We start from the raw sequence: 18911 nt of genomic DNA, 5'->3' as shown, positions 1-18911 counted from the left end.
GAGGCAAGAAACTCATCCTCTGCTGTGAGAGTACAGTATTGTAGTTAACACTTCATAAGATTTATTTTGACATCTTGTTGTGGCAAAGGTTGCTTTTCTTTTCCTAGGGATTTTGGACAGGTCTTAGTTTGTTAGTGGTTTTTAAAGTAAGTAGCAATAAAAAATCAACCAAGTTGAAAGAAGGGCAAGAAAGTGAATCCTAGAGTGTACATTTTAACAGAAAACATACTTACGGTTTAAAACAAGAATGCCCAAAATAAGTCTTCAGACATGTGATGTGGCTTTCACTAGGTACTGGCAGCCATGGATCTTTAGCAGGAGAGAGAGCAGGAAAAAACCTCATCTGTGATTTAATTTTAAAAAGACAAAGCACTGTCTTGACAGACAACAATCTGCTCACTGTTCGCTATGCCCAGGGCCTAGGGTTTGGGCAACTCCAGTGAAAAGAAGACAGCTAACTCTGAAGGTATTTACGGGCTAGAATCAAGGATTAAAAAAGCAAACAGGCTCCTCAGAGACTGTGCATGAGGAGAACATCTGGCTTGATTAATGAGATAGCAAAGCAATAGGTATTATAATGCATAGCTGCGTTGTTTGGAACATTTGCAGACGAGGTACTAGAGGTGTTTTACCAGGCATGTCTTTGAAGACCCTGCTGAAGTTACACTAACCAATAGCCGACGCTGCAAGTTGCTAAGTCATGGTCCAGAGATTACATAGAAGGGATCCTGATCTTGCTGCGAACACTTAAGAAACATTCAAATCTCTGTTGAAATTTATAATTAATATTCAGCAGTAGAAAGCATAACATTTCCACCTAGTTTTTGCCTGTTGGGTAAGCACACGTTCCCTGTAACAGCCTGTCTGGATATTGTTTAGAGATGAACTGAACAAAGAAAAAAATTGACTCATCCATCCCCATCTAGCAGCCCACGTTCTGCTTGGAAGAAGGAAGCGGCTCTTCTCCTGGTTGATGCTGTTCCTCTCAGTGGCAAGGTCTGCAGTCTAACTTGTACAACCAGGGAAGGAAGCTTTCACACAGTGACGGTCCAAACAAGCCAACGTGTATTTCACCTTGCATTTCAACCTCTTTTCCCCATTTGATCTGTCTCCACAGGGGCAGTTCCAAAGCATTAGGTCAAGATCACCGCCAAGCCACAATTTCCTAACAATTCTACCACAAAGCAGCAGTAGCGGGACAACAGAACGAAAGCATGTAGTGGAGGTACATCTTCCTCTCTGCTGTGTTCTGAATAAGTCCCCTCAAATCTGCATGACCCCCAGGTCCCCAGACCAGTTGTACTCCCATTAAGCATGTATAACATCTGCTGATCATGGCAGGAGTCAACTGTGTTTTGCCAAGGACACCTTTGAATTTTCATCTTGACACACAGACAAGTACTCCTTTCAAAACCCAGATGAGCTTTAACTATCTGCTTTAAGAAACGAAGCACAAAGTGCCGCTGTGCTTCCACATCTGCCTCTATAGACAGTGGATTTTTTTTATTTTATCGTGTACTATAATTTAAAACATACCCAAACATTCCTCCTCTTCTTCCTCAATGCCTTCATCTTCATCACCATCTGGTACAACGTTCAGTTCCGTGACAGGAGTTTTCCTGGCTTCACCGGACTCTCTTTCAGTTAAGACTCCTTTGGAATCATCTACACCTTCTAAAGACTGAGAATCAGCAGAAAAATTTGCTTTGGAGCATGAAAGGGTAGATACAATGTGTCTCTGAGGTAATATGACATAGGGACACATGAGTTATAATCTGCTTAAGGCATAATTTAGATCTATTGGCACACAGCAGAGAGAAAAGCACAGTGGCCAAACTACTTTATCAGTAGCACTCAAATTCCAAGAGCCATTTCCTGGGTACCATTACAACAGCTTTTGTTTCTTCTCTGCAAAGAGATCTTGGGCATTTTGAAGACATTAAAATCTTTTACTTTATAAAACCAACAGCGGTTTGGGGGGGTGAGTTGTTTTTTCTTACGCTTTCAACTAGATTAAAGGTACAAGTTTCACTGAGAAGTGACTTAGGAGGCTAGTCACAAAAAAACCAGAAAGGATGGGATCCTGATGTCATGTTACACTCACTGTTTCTAAAACACTGTACTCAGAGGAACACTACCTAAACCCCTTCTACTCAAGTTAGCTTTTTTGACCCAAGTTGCATTTATGGAAGATTGGCATCCAGCACTTGGAACCATCCAGAAGAGCCCTGGGCCTTCCCTAGGAGAAAATTCAACTTTTTTCCCCAGACCTTGGAGTCTTGCTTCCTACTTTGCTGTAAGCAACACACTTAACCTTCATATGTGCACACAAACACTTGTGACTGCTCTGGTGGAAATGTTCAGTCACTTGACTCAAAATACATACAGCACTCTCTAGGAGAAACAAGAAAAAAGCCAGGGTAAAGAAAATAAGACTCAATATCTAAATCTTCAAGGTCTAAATCTTCTTTTCAGGAAAAGTTATACCAGTAGACACACTTAAAGGCCTGCAAAACACGGCTACAAAGCAATTTGACCTACAGCCTAGGCTAGCAGCACCTGCAGCACACAAACTGCCCTGCCAGCTCAGCCCCTTGGACAACGGCTTGAACGCATGACACTTGAGGCAGAGCAGTTTATGAACGATAAGCTACACAAATGCATTAAGTGGGTCGACCAAGTCCAAGCTGGTATAGTAGAGATGCGGTAGGATGCAAGTGATATTCAAGTGTAACTCTAGTAAACTGAACTCTTTAGGCATCCATACATTCATCTATCTGCTGTCCACCTCCTATAAGCAACACCTTTGTGCTTTATATTCCCCTCCCCTCAACTACACTCCACTCTGACCCAAAAGCATCATCACAAAAAAAAAATTAAAGAACAAAACCCTGAGGCACTCACTTTAAGCATCTCCATTTCCAGTTCTTCATCACTTTCAATGACACAGGAAATATTCTGTTCGTTGTCTGTGGAGCACGCCTCCCAAAAAAAAAAAAAAAGTATTTTCTTATCATCAGCAAAGTTACTTCTATTTTACCCACAACCTTTCAGCCTTCTGTATTCTTCTCTGTATTCATGTCTGTAGGCTTTTCCTTCTCACCAAAAATAACTAAGCTCAACATTCAGCTCTGAAGCTTGCCCATTAAAACAATATCTGAAAGAAATATTAGAACATAACTAAGCCCTGTAGTAAGAGACAAAACCAGTAGTACCACCAGATGTGTGTAACACTTGGAACATAATGAAATAAGCTGATTTAAGAGGCATCAATCCACATTCAGCAGTTACTAGAAGGATGCTATTTACAGATGCCTTAGAAAAAGATCTGCTTTTTATTCATGACCAAGTTGGAGATGCTCAAGTGCAGGATTTGTCTCCATACTGCAAAAAAATTGTTTGATAACCTATTAGCAACTGAAAGGGGAAAACTAAATCAGACTAGAGCTTCTGTATTCAGTACTAATCCTTACAACCACATGACTGAAGAGCGGCTCAGTGCTTGTCTACCTCCACAAGTGTTTTCCAGACTGAGCCCTTCTTCCAGCCCACCTTAGTATTCCCTCAGGAACAACACTTGTTAAAATCTTGGGGGAAATTAAAATTGAGATCACTCGCTCTTTGCTGAGTGTCCACGATCAGCGAGGGCTTTTCCCATTACCTCAGATGCAGCTTCGCTGACCAATTCTTTTGCAGCCTGACGTTCCAAGATCTCAAGTTCTTGCTCAGTAATGTCTAGCGACATGAAGTCATCTCTGTCTGCTTTGTCCTTAGAGCTGGCTGCTGCAGCCCCGTCTTCCACAACAGTGTGAACTCTCTCTGCCTCCTCTTCTTTAGCATCTTCCTCCCAGAGGCCAGCTAGTGTAGCATCAGAGCAGATGTTGAAGTCACCTTCAAGCTGTTTAGCAAATTCAGGCAGTTCAACTTTTCGTGCTGCAATATTTGCTGACTCTGCTTCAAGATTCCTTGGAGTTGCACCGCAGCTCCTCTCCAGTACACAAGAGGAAGCTGAACCCAACAGTGTGCTTCTTAAGGAATTTACCCTCTCTGCTATGTCAGCTAGTATTTCCACAGCCCTAAAAGTTAAAACGAGAGAGTTAAACCAAAATGATAAAGGCAGTTTCTGCACACATCTTGGCCACAAGCAGAACTGAGGTTTCTAAAGCAGTCTGTTTCTCCCGAGAGAGTTTGTCCCAGCTTTCAGCTATAAAGGTTCATCACTCATATGCAATCAGCATTCCACTTCTGCGAGAAGAACATTAAGTTTCTTTATGCTGAAGAAAAACTATAAAGACTCTCCAAAAACAGTTTGTGGTATTGCCCCCACGCTTGTATCGAGTCTCCAGACTTCTAGTAGTTAGTCATGCAAGAGGCCTGAGTATTCATGAGAGCCTTGCTGTGCACTTCAGCAAGAAACAGATTCAGCAAAGTTCAGTGTCAAACCCATTGCAATTAGACCACTGAACACCTATGTTCCTGAATATAAAGACAATATTTTCCCATCGAGTGTACTGTGCTTGCTTTTCTTGGAAAAGGATGCACAGACAACAGAGACGGCTGTTAACATACATGCATTTTGTTACGTGGGACCTCAGGGATCAAGAACAAAACACTTATCTTACAGAACAACTAGAGACAAGCTGGCAAAATTCTAACCTCTGCAAATTTTCAAGTTTTCCAGAAGAGTCAGGGATGTGAGAAGCCAGGTCCGTTATCTCTTCAGCTAATGAATTCAAGCGCTCCTTCACACGCTCTGACAACATGTCATCTACAAGAAGTGCCATCAGAGTTATTTCACAGTAATTGAGATCTAACATCTCTACACAAATAAATTCCCTTCAAGTAACTGCATTTCTACAAGATCTACAGCTGATAAGACAGCCTTTTCCAGGGCTTAAAAATCAAGTACACGGAATCAGGCCAAGCTTCCAGGCACTTCAGCATTCCATCTCTTCCAGCAGCCTGTTACACATGCTCAGGGAAAAAGCATACAGAACAGGATCATTATAAAGCAATCCTGCCCCAGTATAGCCTCCCGCTTCCATAAAAGACCTGCTAACACAGATACACTGACTAAACCAAAGCCAAAATGTTGCACCTCGTATTAAGGGCATAGTACTGCCACTTCTGTCTTGGACAGAAAAGTAAAATTCAGCCACTACAGAAAGGAACTAACTCTCCCCACCTCTTTTCCAACCATAAGCTACATGCAATACTTAATTTTGCTTATGAAGCACAAAACCGAACAAAACCCAAGATTTTTAGAATCACTTTTCTAATCAAGGAAGTAATGCTAAGCCGCTCTAAAAAATTCGGGTCCTATTTATACACCAAGAAAAGTGTTACTCCGTAACATGTTATTTTTTGTGGTCTTATTTCTTCATACACTCGATTTTTGTCCCTGCATCAGCAGAATTGCTATTAACTCACTGAAGTGTTTCCATAAACAAACTGAAATGACAGCAGGCATTCTTACCATCTCTGTATATAGCAGAAACAAACAACACACCAAGACCGCATTCCTACATTACTATGGAAAACAGTTACGCAGTATGGTAACCCAGGTCATCTAAGAGCCGCGCCAGCCCCCTCTCTCTGGAAGCCATCTCTAATCACCAAGAAGCCAGACAACCCTGACACAAAGATACTATGAAAAAAACCACACTGTTGGGAAACAGAATGTTCAATTGTACATTTAATAAATTCCTTATGCTTGAAAGTATAATTTACCTCTTCTTACACAAAATAATCTCCGGTCACTGTTACTCATATTTTTGAGTTTTTGATAAATGATGAAGCCAGCCTGCAAAAGAAAGGAAAAAGTCAGTACTCTGCAGAGAAACAAGATCTCAGCGACCAAACAAAAACCCCAAGAATTAATTCAGCAGACCATGGCACGAAAACGTTGCGAACATCTGAGTTGTTGGCCCATGCCGTACAACAGTCAACGCTCTGCCTTACTACGTCGTTCGTCACAACCCGGTTACGTTTTACAAAAGGCCAACTCCTGACTTGGGATCCACATTGTAGTTAGATAGATCCCAGCATGGTTATCTTCTGAAGTCAGGTGCAACTGGAGAGCTCCCAGTACTCCACTCCCAGTCTCACCATCTGCTCCACCTCACCCAGATTTTATTTAGTGCTTCACGAGAATAGCTATGAACCTACTAAGATAGATTCTGTGTGCTTAATATTTCCCTGGATACAAACAATAAGTTCTAAGAGGAAAATGCAGCCTAAAGCCAGGAATGTGCTAATTAGGCTACATATGTTAACTAAAGCATTGTAAAGAGGGAAGAGAAAGAAACAAGTTACTCCCTCGCGTGTTCCTGTGAGGCTCCAAAAGGCAGGCCAGGTGAACAGAGCATAGCTAGAAAGAGGCATTAAGTGGAAAAAGCAGGTTAGAGCAGCTGCACCAGGAACCAAAAAAAGAGCTCATTTCCTTACCCATTTGGGTCTTAAGAGGTGCTAAACCCCCCCCAGTTTTACATTTAACCACACTAGAAAGTATGCAATGTTTCCTGGAATTGTTGGTGTCAGAAAATAAAACAGAGACCACTGTCCCACTTCCCTTCCTCTGTCTAACCTCATCACAGAAATAAAAGCCTGAGAGGGTTTTATTTTGCTGCCGTAAGAACAATTTTCTCACAGGAAGAAGTAGCACCCAGTGGCATATTGGTCGATCCCTTCACAGAACTGCACAAAAACTACATTCTTTTCAAAATGGTGAAAAAGCAGAGACTTCTACAGAGCTACTAAAATTCATATGCAACTAAATTACTCTTCCTGGCAATCCATACTGTGGTTCTGCTGTATTAGCCACTGGAGAAGGTTGTATTCCTTCAAAGTTGCTTATTAATTTTATCTCACATACTGTATTTAGCAGGATTTTGGTTCAGAAGCAGATCAAGAAAGATAACCAAAAACCCCAGTAGAAAACAGACCCAAAAGTGCTAACAGGCTACAGTAAATACCTGCAAACAAGGGAACCAGAAAAATAATTACCCGCTCTTCACTGCCGTAAGCGATTATTGTACTTAAATACGCATCAGCCACGTTACACTTGCGTGGCGTAATTACGCCGCAAGAATTTAGGCTTACTCCATACAGATATAAAATTCACCTGGTTGCTCCATCAAAACTCATTTCCCCAAGGTGACAACTTGAAGTCCAAATGGACAGACACTCCTCACGCACGGCAGAACTTCCAGCAGCTCTGCTTCGTGAGTGGACTTCAACAAAAAGGCAAATCTTACAACACCGTGAAACAGTAAGAGGGAAGGAGCTCATGGTAGGCTCAAGGCTGCTGCGAAACGGGGTTTCTTTCTTCCACCTACATTCAATCTTCTACGCGAAACGTTCACCACAATATCCTCTTCAAGTCATCTCAGCAACAAGACAGGTTACCGAGTCAGGTACAAGCAGTACCATCTTCAACAGAGAAGATATTACGAAGCTCTGCATCAACGCTGAGGTTTAAAAACTTAAGACGAACAAGGAATTGGACAGCAACCTGCTTGGTGGCATTTCCACCTTTAAGCATCCCGTATCCACAGTGGACCTCAGTTTTCCTACGTTCATTATGTTCTGTAGCAGAAAGGCATTAAAAACAGCGGCTAACAGCACATTAAAATTTAGAGATAGAAGAGATAGAGAAGGAATTTATTGATACAGGTGGAACGGTGATCTCTTCTTGTACGTACATAGGCATCTGTGGCTGCATACAACTTTTGCTCCTCATTGAGTGGAAACTCCTCCCAGTTACCACAGCGGACAGACTTATCCTTCAAAAGCTGCTTGCCAAAAAGGTGTTTTACCAGACCATTTAGACTCCATGTCTCCTTACACTTCAGCTGGCAAAAAAAAAAACAAAACAGAGAACTCGTTTCAAGGGGAAACCAGTTGGAGCTGGCACAATGTATTCCTAGAAGTGGCAAAGTGTGCTTCATCCCTCATTAAAAGCAAAGAGCTCTCGGTTAATCAGAACAAACTAGTTTCTCCAAACAGTAACTGTTCTCCAGGCCTCATTCTGCTCTCATCAGATTAAAAGGTAGTTTGCTCATTCAAAAGCTGTACTCCCCTGTCCTGAAACTGTCTTGTTAGAGGACATACCTACGTTGTCAAGCCGGAAAGATGGCATTAGGGCTAGATGAGTCCACGCAATGTGAGGTGGTATTGTCACACTACTAAAAATAGGAAATAACTGCACAATGCAGTCTCTGGGTTGACAAAATAAAAGCCATAGACTTAAACAGCAACACCTCTCTCTGCCAGGGTTTTTCTATTTTTTGCCTTTTAATTAGAAAAAGTCAATATCAAACACCAGGTATTTATTTAATAAACACAGGAACATTAAAGTCTGCCTTGAAGCGTTTCACCATCTTTTGCAATTCCAAAACAAGCGCAAGCCGAAGAGCGCAGTTAGAGACCACGCTAACCGCTATTCAGTGTACTGGGAAGCAGTTCATCAAAAGCCTCGAGAAGTCACCCCACCACACTGCTGTTTTCCATTGCTTTTGTAATCGTATTTGTCAATCACGGTTGCTACATGCTATTGTCTTAATAGCCAGTTTGGAAAACTTTCCTTCAGACCCCAAGGACCCAGGACTCGCAGGCACAGCCTTCTGCTATTCCAATTTGCGAGCGCTTGCAAAACATGGAAAACTGTCAAGCAGCAGCGCAGCATTATCAGCTGATCCCCATAAATCTGGTAGAAAAATCAACTGCCACCTTGTTTTTTAGGTTCCCCCAGCCTTCCCCCTTGCATTGTGCCATTACATATAACCCTATTCTTTGTTCTCTCAAGCTTCACTTTCAAGTTTATTTTTGGTTTGTTCTCTCTTTAGCAGAAGACTTTAAAGCTGCTATCAGAGATCACATTGCTTATCTTCATAACAAATTATCCTGGAGTCTGATACTAGAATAAAAAGTAAGGAGGGGGTGAACTGAGGAAACTCCAAGCTTAAAAAAAAACAGCTCCTTCTATTGCTTGAGCAAAATAGTTTAATTTGTACAACTTCCAGCCCACTAGGAACTGAAACCTCAAGGTGGCTCATATGGTGAGCACTGCCCCAAATGCTGATGATACATCACGTTCTCCTCTCCCCCCACTGTGATTTAATTACACAAGATACATAAAGCACAGAACAGAGAAAGGTATGAGGAGCAGTATTGCTGGGCATCAACCTCCGTGCTCCACCAGGAGGCTACAATTGTTCCTGTTATCCTACCGAAAAAAAAAAGCACAGAAGGAAAGAGAAGTTCACGGAGAGATGAAATACAAGGAGGGAAAAGCCTTGCATATACAGAAAGACAGACAAAAGTAAGAAATAAGAAATAAGAATAGTAGGATCATTTGGAAGGTAAGGAACCTTTTGCTCTCTTCCCTAATAAAACAGCACACATTTCCCTGAATCAAATGCGATCTAACCGAAATCCAACTGAAATTCAGGGTGCGCCAAATGCAACACTGCTTCTAAGCAATGGGTCATCAAGTGCTGTAAACTGCACCTACATGAGAGCAGAGGCAACACCAGCTTCAGAGTCGTGGAAACTAAGATATTTCTACAGCTGCGGCAAACATCTGCATGGAGGACTTCAAGGAGGACCTCGATGCTTCCTTCCAGCACCAAGCAAGCCATGGCAGGAGGGCTGCCTCCCTTCTAACAGGCATCAGTCCTTCACTGCCTCTGCAGCATTTCTTGCATCTTATTTTAGAGGTTCCGCCATGGCTGGGTCAAGTACACCATTGCCAGTGCAACCCTGTCTCGACACCATCTGGCAATTTCCATCCTTAAGTAAAGAAAATGCATCTGCAGCCAAATTCAAAATATAAACGCAAAAGGTAAACAGACCTGAAAGGGGACAAGTGGTCATTAAGAACTGGCTCACTGAACGACAGTACTTAGTTCTGCAGGCTTTTCAGAATTCTTTTTAAAATTCTTATTGAATTAAGTTACAACACATCTGTGGTTTATTCTACAGAATACGTTTGCTATCAGAATTGAACTCCTATGAAGACAAGGAAGCCTCCTTTAGCATAGCACAATAACAACATACCCTCCCACACCAAAAAGGTTATAAGTTTTACTTTCTCATTAGCAACGTCAGCCAGCTCCACAAAGCTCTTCAGTTTGATTTCAAAGTCACTCATCAGCTTCCATTGATCTCCCTCAATTCCTACGCCAACCTTTTTAATTGTTTCATCTTCGAGCAGTCTTTTGAGTCCCTTGGGAAAACCTAAAATAGATTAAGCCCAAAACATGAGAAACTAAATACTGGAAGATGCCAAAAAGTCTAATGGAAATGACAAAACTAGCACAAGGGCCATCCGCAAAAACCTGTGCTTTTAGAGGAAAAGCCCCCAAAGTTGCTCTGTTTACGTGACTGTACACTGGTATGACTGGAAACACCAGCTGGTTATAGCGCATCATCTGCAGACAAGCAGGAATGACGTATTTGAAATACACAGATTCATTCTGCATCTGAAAACAAATCAAGTAAAACAACGGAACAACCTTATTTCATTCGTCTCACTGATCGTTAAATCACATCACAAAAAGGCAACCTCTAACTGGAAAAGATATTTTAATTCTCAGAATTGGATGCTCATGAAACCAAACGCAATTATTGTACTGTTTTCCACATTATTCCTTCCTAGTTTTTGCTATTTCACATTCCCAGTAAACAGTTTAAACCATAACCATGGGGAATCACCAGGAAAACAGATTCTGTGGAACCACACTCCGTGCTAACGCTGGGCTGGTCCAACAATAGCATCTGGAAAACAGAATTCGCCAACCAAATCCTCCGCCAAGCCCGGACAAGTCAGTCTTGTAAGTAAGAAAAAATATTTAAGGACGTACACAGATGCCAGGTATTGTATTTTGATTTATCCCAAACTGATGGCACAGCAATCCTGGATCAAAGGGTATTTTCAAGTGTACAGGACTGAATAAAAGCATGCAGCTTTCATATCTGGTTTTCTACAGGAGGTAACAGACACAGGCACTTCACACTTGAAGAAAAGCAGCCTTTTTCTCCCCTCTGTGTGTGTTTCCATTTGAAATTCAGAGCCTCTTATTTAAATACATACCTTCGGGAACCCACAGCTGGATACCCTGCATTAGTCTCAGGTGTAATTCTAGTACCTACAAACACTCAGTATTGCACAAACCCATAGTACTTACTACCTGGCTTGGTTCTGATACCAAATTTCACCTTTTCACTACTGTAATACGTATTTATATACTTAAACGATCTCTCGACATAACTGATTTTATTTTTACACAACTATCTCCACGCTTTCATGGCTACCACTGACATATTACACAGACACTTGCGCAACTACAGCCACAATGAGCTGCGTCATAGACTAAAGTTGCAGGAGCATTTCAAAGCAGTAGAAAATTACTGTTTAAAAAATACAAAACTGTAGTAGCCTGGTAGTGTAAGATGCAGACCAAGTACAACATTGCCAAAGCACCTCAGCCACAACATAATATGGAGAATCCTTATAGAGGAGATAAACACAGCTGAGCTGAATAAGAGCCTGCAACACATGCAGCTGACTTACTGAACAAGTGATTTTTCACTTAAGAAAATCATCATGAAAACCTTCAAGGACAGGAACTTCCCAGTAGAGGACTTACGCTCCATTTCCTCCACCTTATTTCTAGTAAAGTGACTGTATGAACTAAAAAGGCCTAAGTTCAGGACTATAATGAGGCTACAATCTGAGAAACAGGCCATATTTTCTTATAAGTCTGTAAGGAAAAAAAAGATTAATAAATGGAAAAATATCAAAACATCTTCCTGATAAATATATGTAATTTTTGCCCTTTATACACAGTCTAAGAACTCTACAGTCTCTTCCTCCTGCAGAAGGAAGCTTTTTTTGTGACAAAAAATGATAAGCCTTACCCAACTGGCTAATTCTGCCAACATGTACATTTCTCTAGACCAAATATTTTCTGCATAATAAGCAGAAATTGGCTGTGGTTCCTGCAAGAGGGTTGACATATTGCTCCAAGTGCATCTCCCATTAGCAAGAACAGAAATTTTGGGAAATGATTCAGGAAGAAACACCATCTTCTGCTGTAACACACAGAAGTCAACACGCAACCATACCCAGCATCAACACGCAAACATCTTGCCTTTTAGAATCAAAAGCGTTTCAGCTCTTTATGACTCTTCTTCCCTCAGCTTCCTTTCCTCAAATCTTTCTCTTTTGTGCACTTGTACCTTTCTGCCTCCTGGATTGAATAGCCTCCAGCAATTAAATTTTCCACCCCATTTGCTACAAATGACAAAGGATTGAACACCAACATTAAAATTATCGCTATTAGACCTCAGCATGCACACCCCAGGGAAATCAGAGACATCTCACAGGCATAGTTTCAATCTAACATTCAAACCAAAGGTTATATAATTGCAGCCTCCTTCCCTCATTCCTATTTTCCCTATTTGGAAGCTTTTCTTCACATCCATAATGAATTCAGACTCTCCTGAGCACACCCCCCTTCTCTCCCCACAGCTGCATCACACCAGGTATCCAGTATTCTTTCTGCAAACCTATGTCACAAAATGCAGTTATTAGGAACAAACAGCACAACAGCCATCGTTTTTGAGGGTTTTTGTTGTTGAAGCCAAATTAAAAAGAAACACAGCCTGCTAAACTTAGGTTCGTTGTTTATTTTGACACTAAACAGAAAGCTCATTACATAAGCAGGGAATTAAATTTTTTAAAATGGAATTAAAATATCCTTTCCCAGAGAAAAAAAAATAATCCTCAACTAAGACTCTCTTGTCCCGTTCAGAACCTAAAACGCTGTATGCCAGCACACAGGGCAAGACTTGGGCTAAGATCCCCTTGATATACGTAGGCAATACTCAAAGAATAAATCCCTTGATTATAGGCAGGAAAGGGGAGAAGGATGGATTATTACTATCCAATGTAGTGTGAAATATCGGCTATGGCTCAAGGCTTAAGTTCAAACTTAATCACAAGAAGCAGAGGGCAATTCATGCCCTAACTATAAAGAAGGGAATAAGTACAGTACCTGACATTGAAGAGATGTGAAACAAATAACACTTCTCCTCATTTACACATATCTGGATGACAGCTATTTTCGCCATTTTTCCTTTAGTATATGATGGTGGCCATTCAATATCAAATCCAACAGCAGCCCCATCTGATAAACTCTGCCTGAAAAGAAATTAACATTCTTCACATTCAACTCTTCTTCTACCAGCATTTAAAATATCAGGCTTAAGTTATCTTACGTAAAGATGATCAAGAGAATCACAGCCAGTGCATCTTTCCTTTCACACGTACAGGACACAGAAAGCATTTTAAATTCAAGACTGTAAGGAGGTGAAATTCCTGCTGCTCCCAAAAGCTACAAGAAGCCCTTCAAACCTTGGCAGATCTTACTGCATGCAAACAGCAGTACAGCAAGCCTCAGGAAACGGCCAGATACAAAGTGCAATGGAAGAGTTCAAATTCCCTTGAAAGCTTGTCCTTTACCCATCTCACCGCACTGAAAGTTTTCCCTGGTAGTATGAGCTGTGTTAGGCCAAAAGGGGGGAAAAAATAATATTCTATTTGCGTCATCAATTTACTACCTTTTCTTCAAACACACAGTCCCCAGTTAGGAATTAACATATTTCTTGATTTCTTACAGCTCATACTTCCCCCGTGAAGTCACCGAAGCTGATTAAATCATCCATACTGCGAAAGGCAAAGAACCTGCGTTAGAGCCTTTACTGCTTCTGCTTAAAGGGACTGCAAGGTTCAGCGATGGCATCTCCCATAATAAGACCAAATGGGAAACTATAACTGCATAGCACAACGGAGAAGTATTTTTAAACCATCACACACAGTAGACAGACCAGGGATCTCGCAGGGATAGTTCTCCACCACAAGAAATAGGTTCAGTTTGTGCTTGCAACCAGCAAGACGCATTTGCCACGCGTAACAAGACAGCCAACACGACCAGATGTTTTCTCTGGCTCAACTGTTGACCTCTGGACACATCAAATGTGCCATCAGCCAGGAGAAGGAGACAGAGAGAAGAGCCAAGTCCTTTTCAGAAAGGAAAAAGCACTCAAAAGCAAGGAAAAAAAACCCAGACTAAGAGCTATTACCTGATATCTTCTGAGAGAAGGGAACAGTCGCTGGCTTCATAGCTGTAAACGACAGAGCCGCAGAACTCTAGGAACGGCAGCCCATCTTCCAAAATGCTCCTCTGACCAGTAGACTGCTGTCGAACAACATTTGGAAGAGGCTCAGTTACCCGCCACACCTAACCCTGCCACAGAGATGCAGCGGCACTGCAACTGCTGCATGCAACTTTAATGCCGTATCCCAGCAAGGCCGGCACCGGTGGTTACTGAAACCTCGCAGCAGAACTGTGCTCCACACGCAGGGCCAGTATCACTGTCAACAAACAACAGGGTGACACCCCCCCTTCATCAACACATTCAGGTTCGTGCCCCGATTTCTTTGCTTAACTCCGAGCACTTGGACTGAAATCGCGAAGGCTGAGTTTTCACCTCAACTTAGTTGGATTCTACACGCCAAACAGATTCAGTAGCTTTCCAAGAACAAGGTTAGGGGAAACATCCATTTTTGACAATGTCAAAAACCCCTCGACGCTACTTGAAATGGTGTAGCGCTTGCACACATAAAATTTGAGGAAAAAGAAATTTCAAAATGGACAATAATTTATTAAGTCATTTTTCAAGTCATTCAAACCTGATCAGGTTAAAATCCTCTGGCATCTCTATTTCAGCACAGCTGTATACAATAGCTCAGCTTCCCTATTTCCTTGGTCCCACATTTCAGCCAGCCCACTTCACTTAACCCTGCCAGATATAACATGTGAGGAACTTGTCAAAGGTCTAAGTAAACTGCATGGACATAAAACAACGCACAATATTTAAAAGGACTGATATCCTCCATCAACTGATGAATACCGGTTTACAAACTGAAGCTTTAACCTCACAAGGTAAGGTGAAATGTAACACTCCAGCTGGCATTCCCCCCCACTTTCAGAAGCTTATTTACTAAGAGTTATTGACCAATAAACTTACTTGAACTGCAAAACTTCTGATAACAGTGACCTGCCTGAAAAACCTTCAGGTTGGTTAAAATTTGCAAGTAACCACATTTGCCGTTACCAGCATCATAGTTTAAGTATCACACAGTAACACATGAAGAACAAAACAATCTTGTCCATCAGAAGAGGCCACGAAACAGGTTTAAAAACAGTTTCAGAAACACTAGGTTGCCTGGAAGGGGGAGATTCCGAGACTAAGATACTGCTGATTTTATGCTTGCACAACAACACATCTCCTCCAGTTAATCAAGGGTCGAAGTTGAATCAAAACCCCTCCTCAAAGAACTTGTTGATGCAGGGTGCAACAGTACAGAGGCTGTACCACAGTAAATCAAAGTCATGATGGTTTTAGCTCACTATTTTAATATCCATGACACTAATTCTTTACTCCCACTTTATACAAGGAAAACCGCTAAACCAAGTCTTTCACTTTTCTCTCATTAATTAGTTCTCTAGTTGTTAAAGCTGTTTCAGATGTTACAGGGTGAGGTGTCCCTTCTGGTGGGAGATCTTATACTGAAATTGCTCATATATGCATTAAAAAACCCATCCAAGGACACATTAAGATTCTTGGAAGACCAGAAATTGACCTAATCTTGATGATTAATTAATTCCTCTGATACCTCTGAGCTGCAAACCCTTCTGAAATCCTGAGCATGTGCAAATGCAGAAATCCAGAGGGCCTGACCAGACCAAACTCCCTTGTCAGCCTACAAGTCAAGGTCATTGCATTTTGAGCTCTCAAATTACACGGATGAAAAATCCCCAATCCTTGCTGGTGTACAGCCCACAACACTGGCTGAGCAATGCATCAAAAGCTCCCTTATCCTTGGCTGGTTTTGCCACTGAAATTCAAGATTGTCAGGAAGAAATTTCTATAGAGATAATGGCAACAGCCTTTGGTCAATACATGATAATTTAATTAAAAAAAAGAGACTTTAGCAAGCTAATTCAACCAGTAATACCACCAGAGTACCTAAATTTCCTTACAGTTGATAGCACAAAACAGCTGCAAACGTTCACAAATATCAGAGGGACAGGTCTAACTAGAAGCATGTCGTCCAATGTTGGTTTATTATGCAGCCTGCAACCAACTACATTTGCCCCATGTGATGACATACCTTTTTGTCACCCAAAACTCCCTCTTGATTTTGTGTAAGCATCCACTGCGGGTATTTATTCTGCTGACTACTAGTTAGCACATCCATTTCATTCATTTTTTCCACATTTCTGTTACTTTTACATAAAAAAGAACAAAAACATATGACAGTCAATAGTTTGCATAGAGAGAGGCTGTTATTATCATCAGGCCAGAACAAGGTTATGGAAGATCACTACCTTAAACTTAAAATGCTTTGTGCATGAGAATGGACGTTTACAGAGCTGCCCAAATTAAACGGTGCTTCAGACATTATATTTTGTGCACATCAGTAAGAAAAACAAGAAAAAACAACAGGAAAACCTGTTGAAGTCCTTCTGGGAAATAAAGTTCAGTCTGCTTTTCCAGAGATAGTGACTCGGAACAGAAGAGTACACCTACTGCCATCTCTGGGCAACACAGCCCTCGTTAATTAGACAAATTTATCTGGTGTTTTAGATAACAGCAAGGGAATCAGCCACCTAGCTTAAAGGCAGTCAGCTGCATTTGCTAACAACCTAAGTCAGCAAAAATCAAATTCAAAACAAGCGCTATCAGACTCACACAAACATTGCCCCGAGGCCTGCATTTCCTGCACGGGACCTCAGGGCTGTGAGCCCACAACCAAGAAAAACCCACGCAGAATTTCTAGGGCAAACTACAGCCAAACGAGGCACGCGCCACTACGCTCTCTAGTGCTGACTAGATGATGGCTGAGGTTACTTATGAATTTGCCTGCCCCGGATTCAAACAAAATGAGCTCACCAAGCAGAGGCAGCCTATTCCCAGGGCATCAGGAAGCAAGGGCGCATCCCCTGGAACAGGAAGGAAGCCCACAGACAAATTAGAATAGATTTAAATTAGGAAGACACGCTGTCCAAATCAGCAGATTTTCAGCCCTGACGACTGCGGTTTTGTTTCAGGGAAGGGGAGCAGATTTCCTAGTTATGAGCAAATGATGACTGGATTAGAGCTGTTCCAGCTTCTCCCTGGACTGCTTCTAGCGTGATTTAGAAATCATCCTAGAGATGGGGCAAAACAGTTCACAAAGAAGAAAAATTTCTCATCCTGCTTCATCCCGCTAGTCCACAGGGGCTCAGTATGCTTTCACAAGAAAATCAGACCCCTGCTGTCTTAGTAAGAATACACTTTCCAGCTGCACTTCCTCAACAACAAGAAAGAACAAATCCTAGGCCAATTGTGCTGTTTCAGTTCTTCAGTACTCAAAAACACCTTTTGATTTTTTAACTGATTACCTAAGCCAAGCAGACTGTTTTCCCTTGGTTATCTGTTCACTTCACGGCTAGAAGGCGCGTCCCCTGGCTGGTGGATAAGGGATCCCTCTCTGGAGGGTGCACCGGATAAAACTGAAGAAGGTGCCGCGAAGCAACGCAGCCTAAGGGAAGGCTACCCTGACAGAAAAACCACTGGCCCTCCAAGTCACGGGGGTTGGGCAGGAGGCCAGCTACCTCCTCCCGGAAAAAAAATAAAAAGTTACAGAAACGACGAGCATCAATTTTCAAAAAAAAACCTGAAATGGCGGAGATGGAGAAAATCAGTAATGAAGTGAGGAGGAGATGGAACTGGATCAGTCATATCTTGAGGAAAAAAACAACAGAAGACTGCGCTGTGGCCCTTGGGACTCCAGAGCACGCAGCCGCAGACCGATCGAAGTGGAAGAACGATGTTCGCGCCTTGTGTGCCTCCTGGCACTGAGAGAATTCAGATTCAGATCTGTTCACTTCTGGGGTAACATAACCAACTACCACCTCAAAGAGAAGTTCAAAAAGTATTTTATTACTAAACTAGACACAAAATAGCCACTAGCAAGATGCCTCAATTAGAGCCGCTCTGTTCCTGGAAGCTGCAATTGCTGGAAACAGGAGAAAGCAACAGAAAAGCTAGAAATGAACAGAGAAAGGACAGCCTGCAGCACTCACCCCCCAGCTCTAGCAACACAGTTCCCAAACAACCAGCTCAAAGTTGAAGAGCGCCTTGGGTAACTGCGCCAGAGGAGCAAGCGCTGCTCACCGAGGCGTCCTCCACCTCCCCAGCCTTAAACCCAAAACCTGACCTTGTCAGCGGCGAGCTGCCAACCCAGGACGACGAGACCAGCTCCCAGGCAGCACCGGCTCCCCTCGGGACCGCCGCCAGCAGACGCGGAGCCGCAGCAAAGCCTTCACCGAGGGAACAAAACGTTTTATTTCTTGACGGGAAAACCCGCAGCCTCCCCGCCCCTCAGCGCCGGGCCGGCACCGAGCCAGGGCACCGAGCCAGCACCCCGAGCCCACCCCCGCAGCGGGAACCCCCTCAGGGCTGCAGCCTCACCCCGGGAGGCCGCCACCCCCCCGCCTCCCGGTACCGCAGGGTGAGGAGGCCCCGTCGCGCCCCCTTCCCGCCCCCGTAAAGGCCCGGCGGTGCCCGCCGCAGGACGCTGCCTCCTCCCGGGCCCCACCGCGCTCCGGAGACACCCCAGCCGCCCACCCACGGCCTCCCGCTCCGGTACGGGCCCGGCACCGCCGCTCACCAAGCGCCAATCTTTGCCCCGGCGGCGGCTCACGCATTTACCGTCACGGCTCGTCGCGCTCTTAATACGTCACCGAGGCAGCTGCGCCCCCCCCCCGCGGTCTCCCCGAGCGGCGGCGGCGGGA

At 43.0% G+C, this 18911-nt stretch overlaps 1 protein-coding gene across 14 annotated transcripts in view; it reads right to left on the bottom strand.

The window, feature by feature from the left end:
- WRN (WRN RecQ like helicase) overlaps window positions 1-18910 on the bottom strand; it is a 47694-nt gene extending 28784 nt beyond the window's left edge. For 4 of the 14 annotated variants that reach the window (XM_082315094.1, XM_082315095.1, XM_082315087.1 and 1 more), the window contains exons 1-13: window positions 18788-18868; window positions 18335-18437; window positions 16244-16358; window positions 14149-14264; window positions 13062-13207; window positions 10091-10239; window positions 7704-7853; window positions 5731-5803; window positions 4657-4768; window positions 3662-4076; window positions 2905-2982; window positions 1537-1681; window positions 234-309 (exon numbers count right to left, since the gene is read on the bottom strand). In XM_082315094.1, coding sequence (XP_082171220.1) covers window positions 234-309; window positions 1537-1681; window positions 2905-2982; window positions 3662-4076; window positions 4657-4768; window positions 5731-5803; window positions 7704-7853; window positions 10091-10239; window positions 13062-13207; window positions 14149-14264; window positions 16244-16358; window positions 18335-18437; window positions 18788-18824 — 1715 coding nt within the window. In that variant the 5' untranslated portion in view covers window positions 18825-18868. The other 10 variants (XM_082315099.1, XM_082315098.1, XM_082315093.1 and 7 more) reach the window with 10 other exon arrangements.
- Window position 18911: the final 1 nt, after the last annotated feature.

Source organism: Platalea leucorodia (assembly GCF_965183815.1).
Source record: "Platalea leucorodia genome assembly, chromosome: 6".
Lineage (NCBI taxonomy): Eukaryota > Metazoa > Chordata > Aves > Pelecaniformes > Threskiornithidae > Platalea > Platalea leucorodia.
This window is presented reverse-complemented; position numbering and strand designations above follow the sequence as displayed.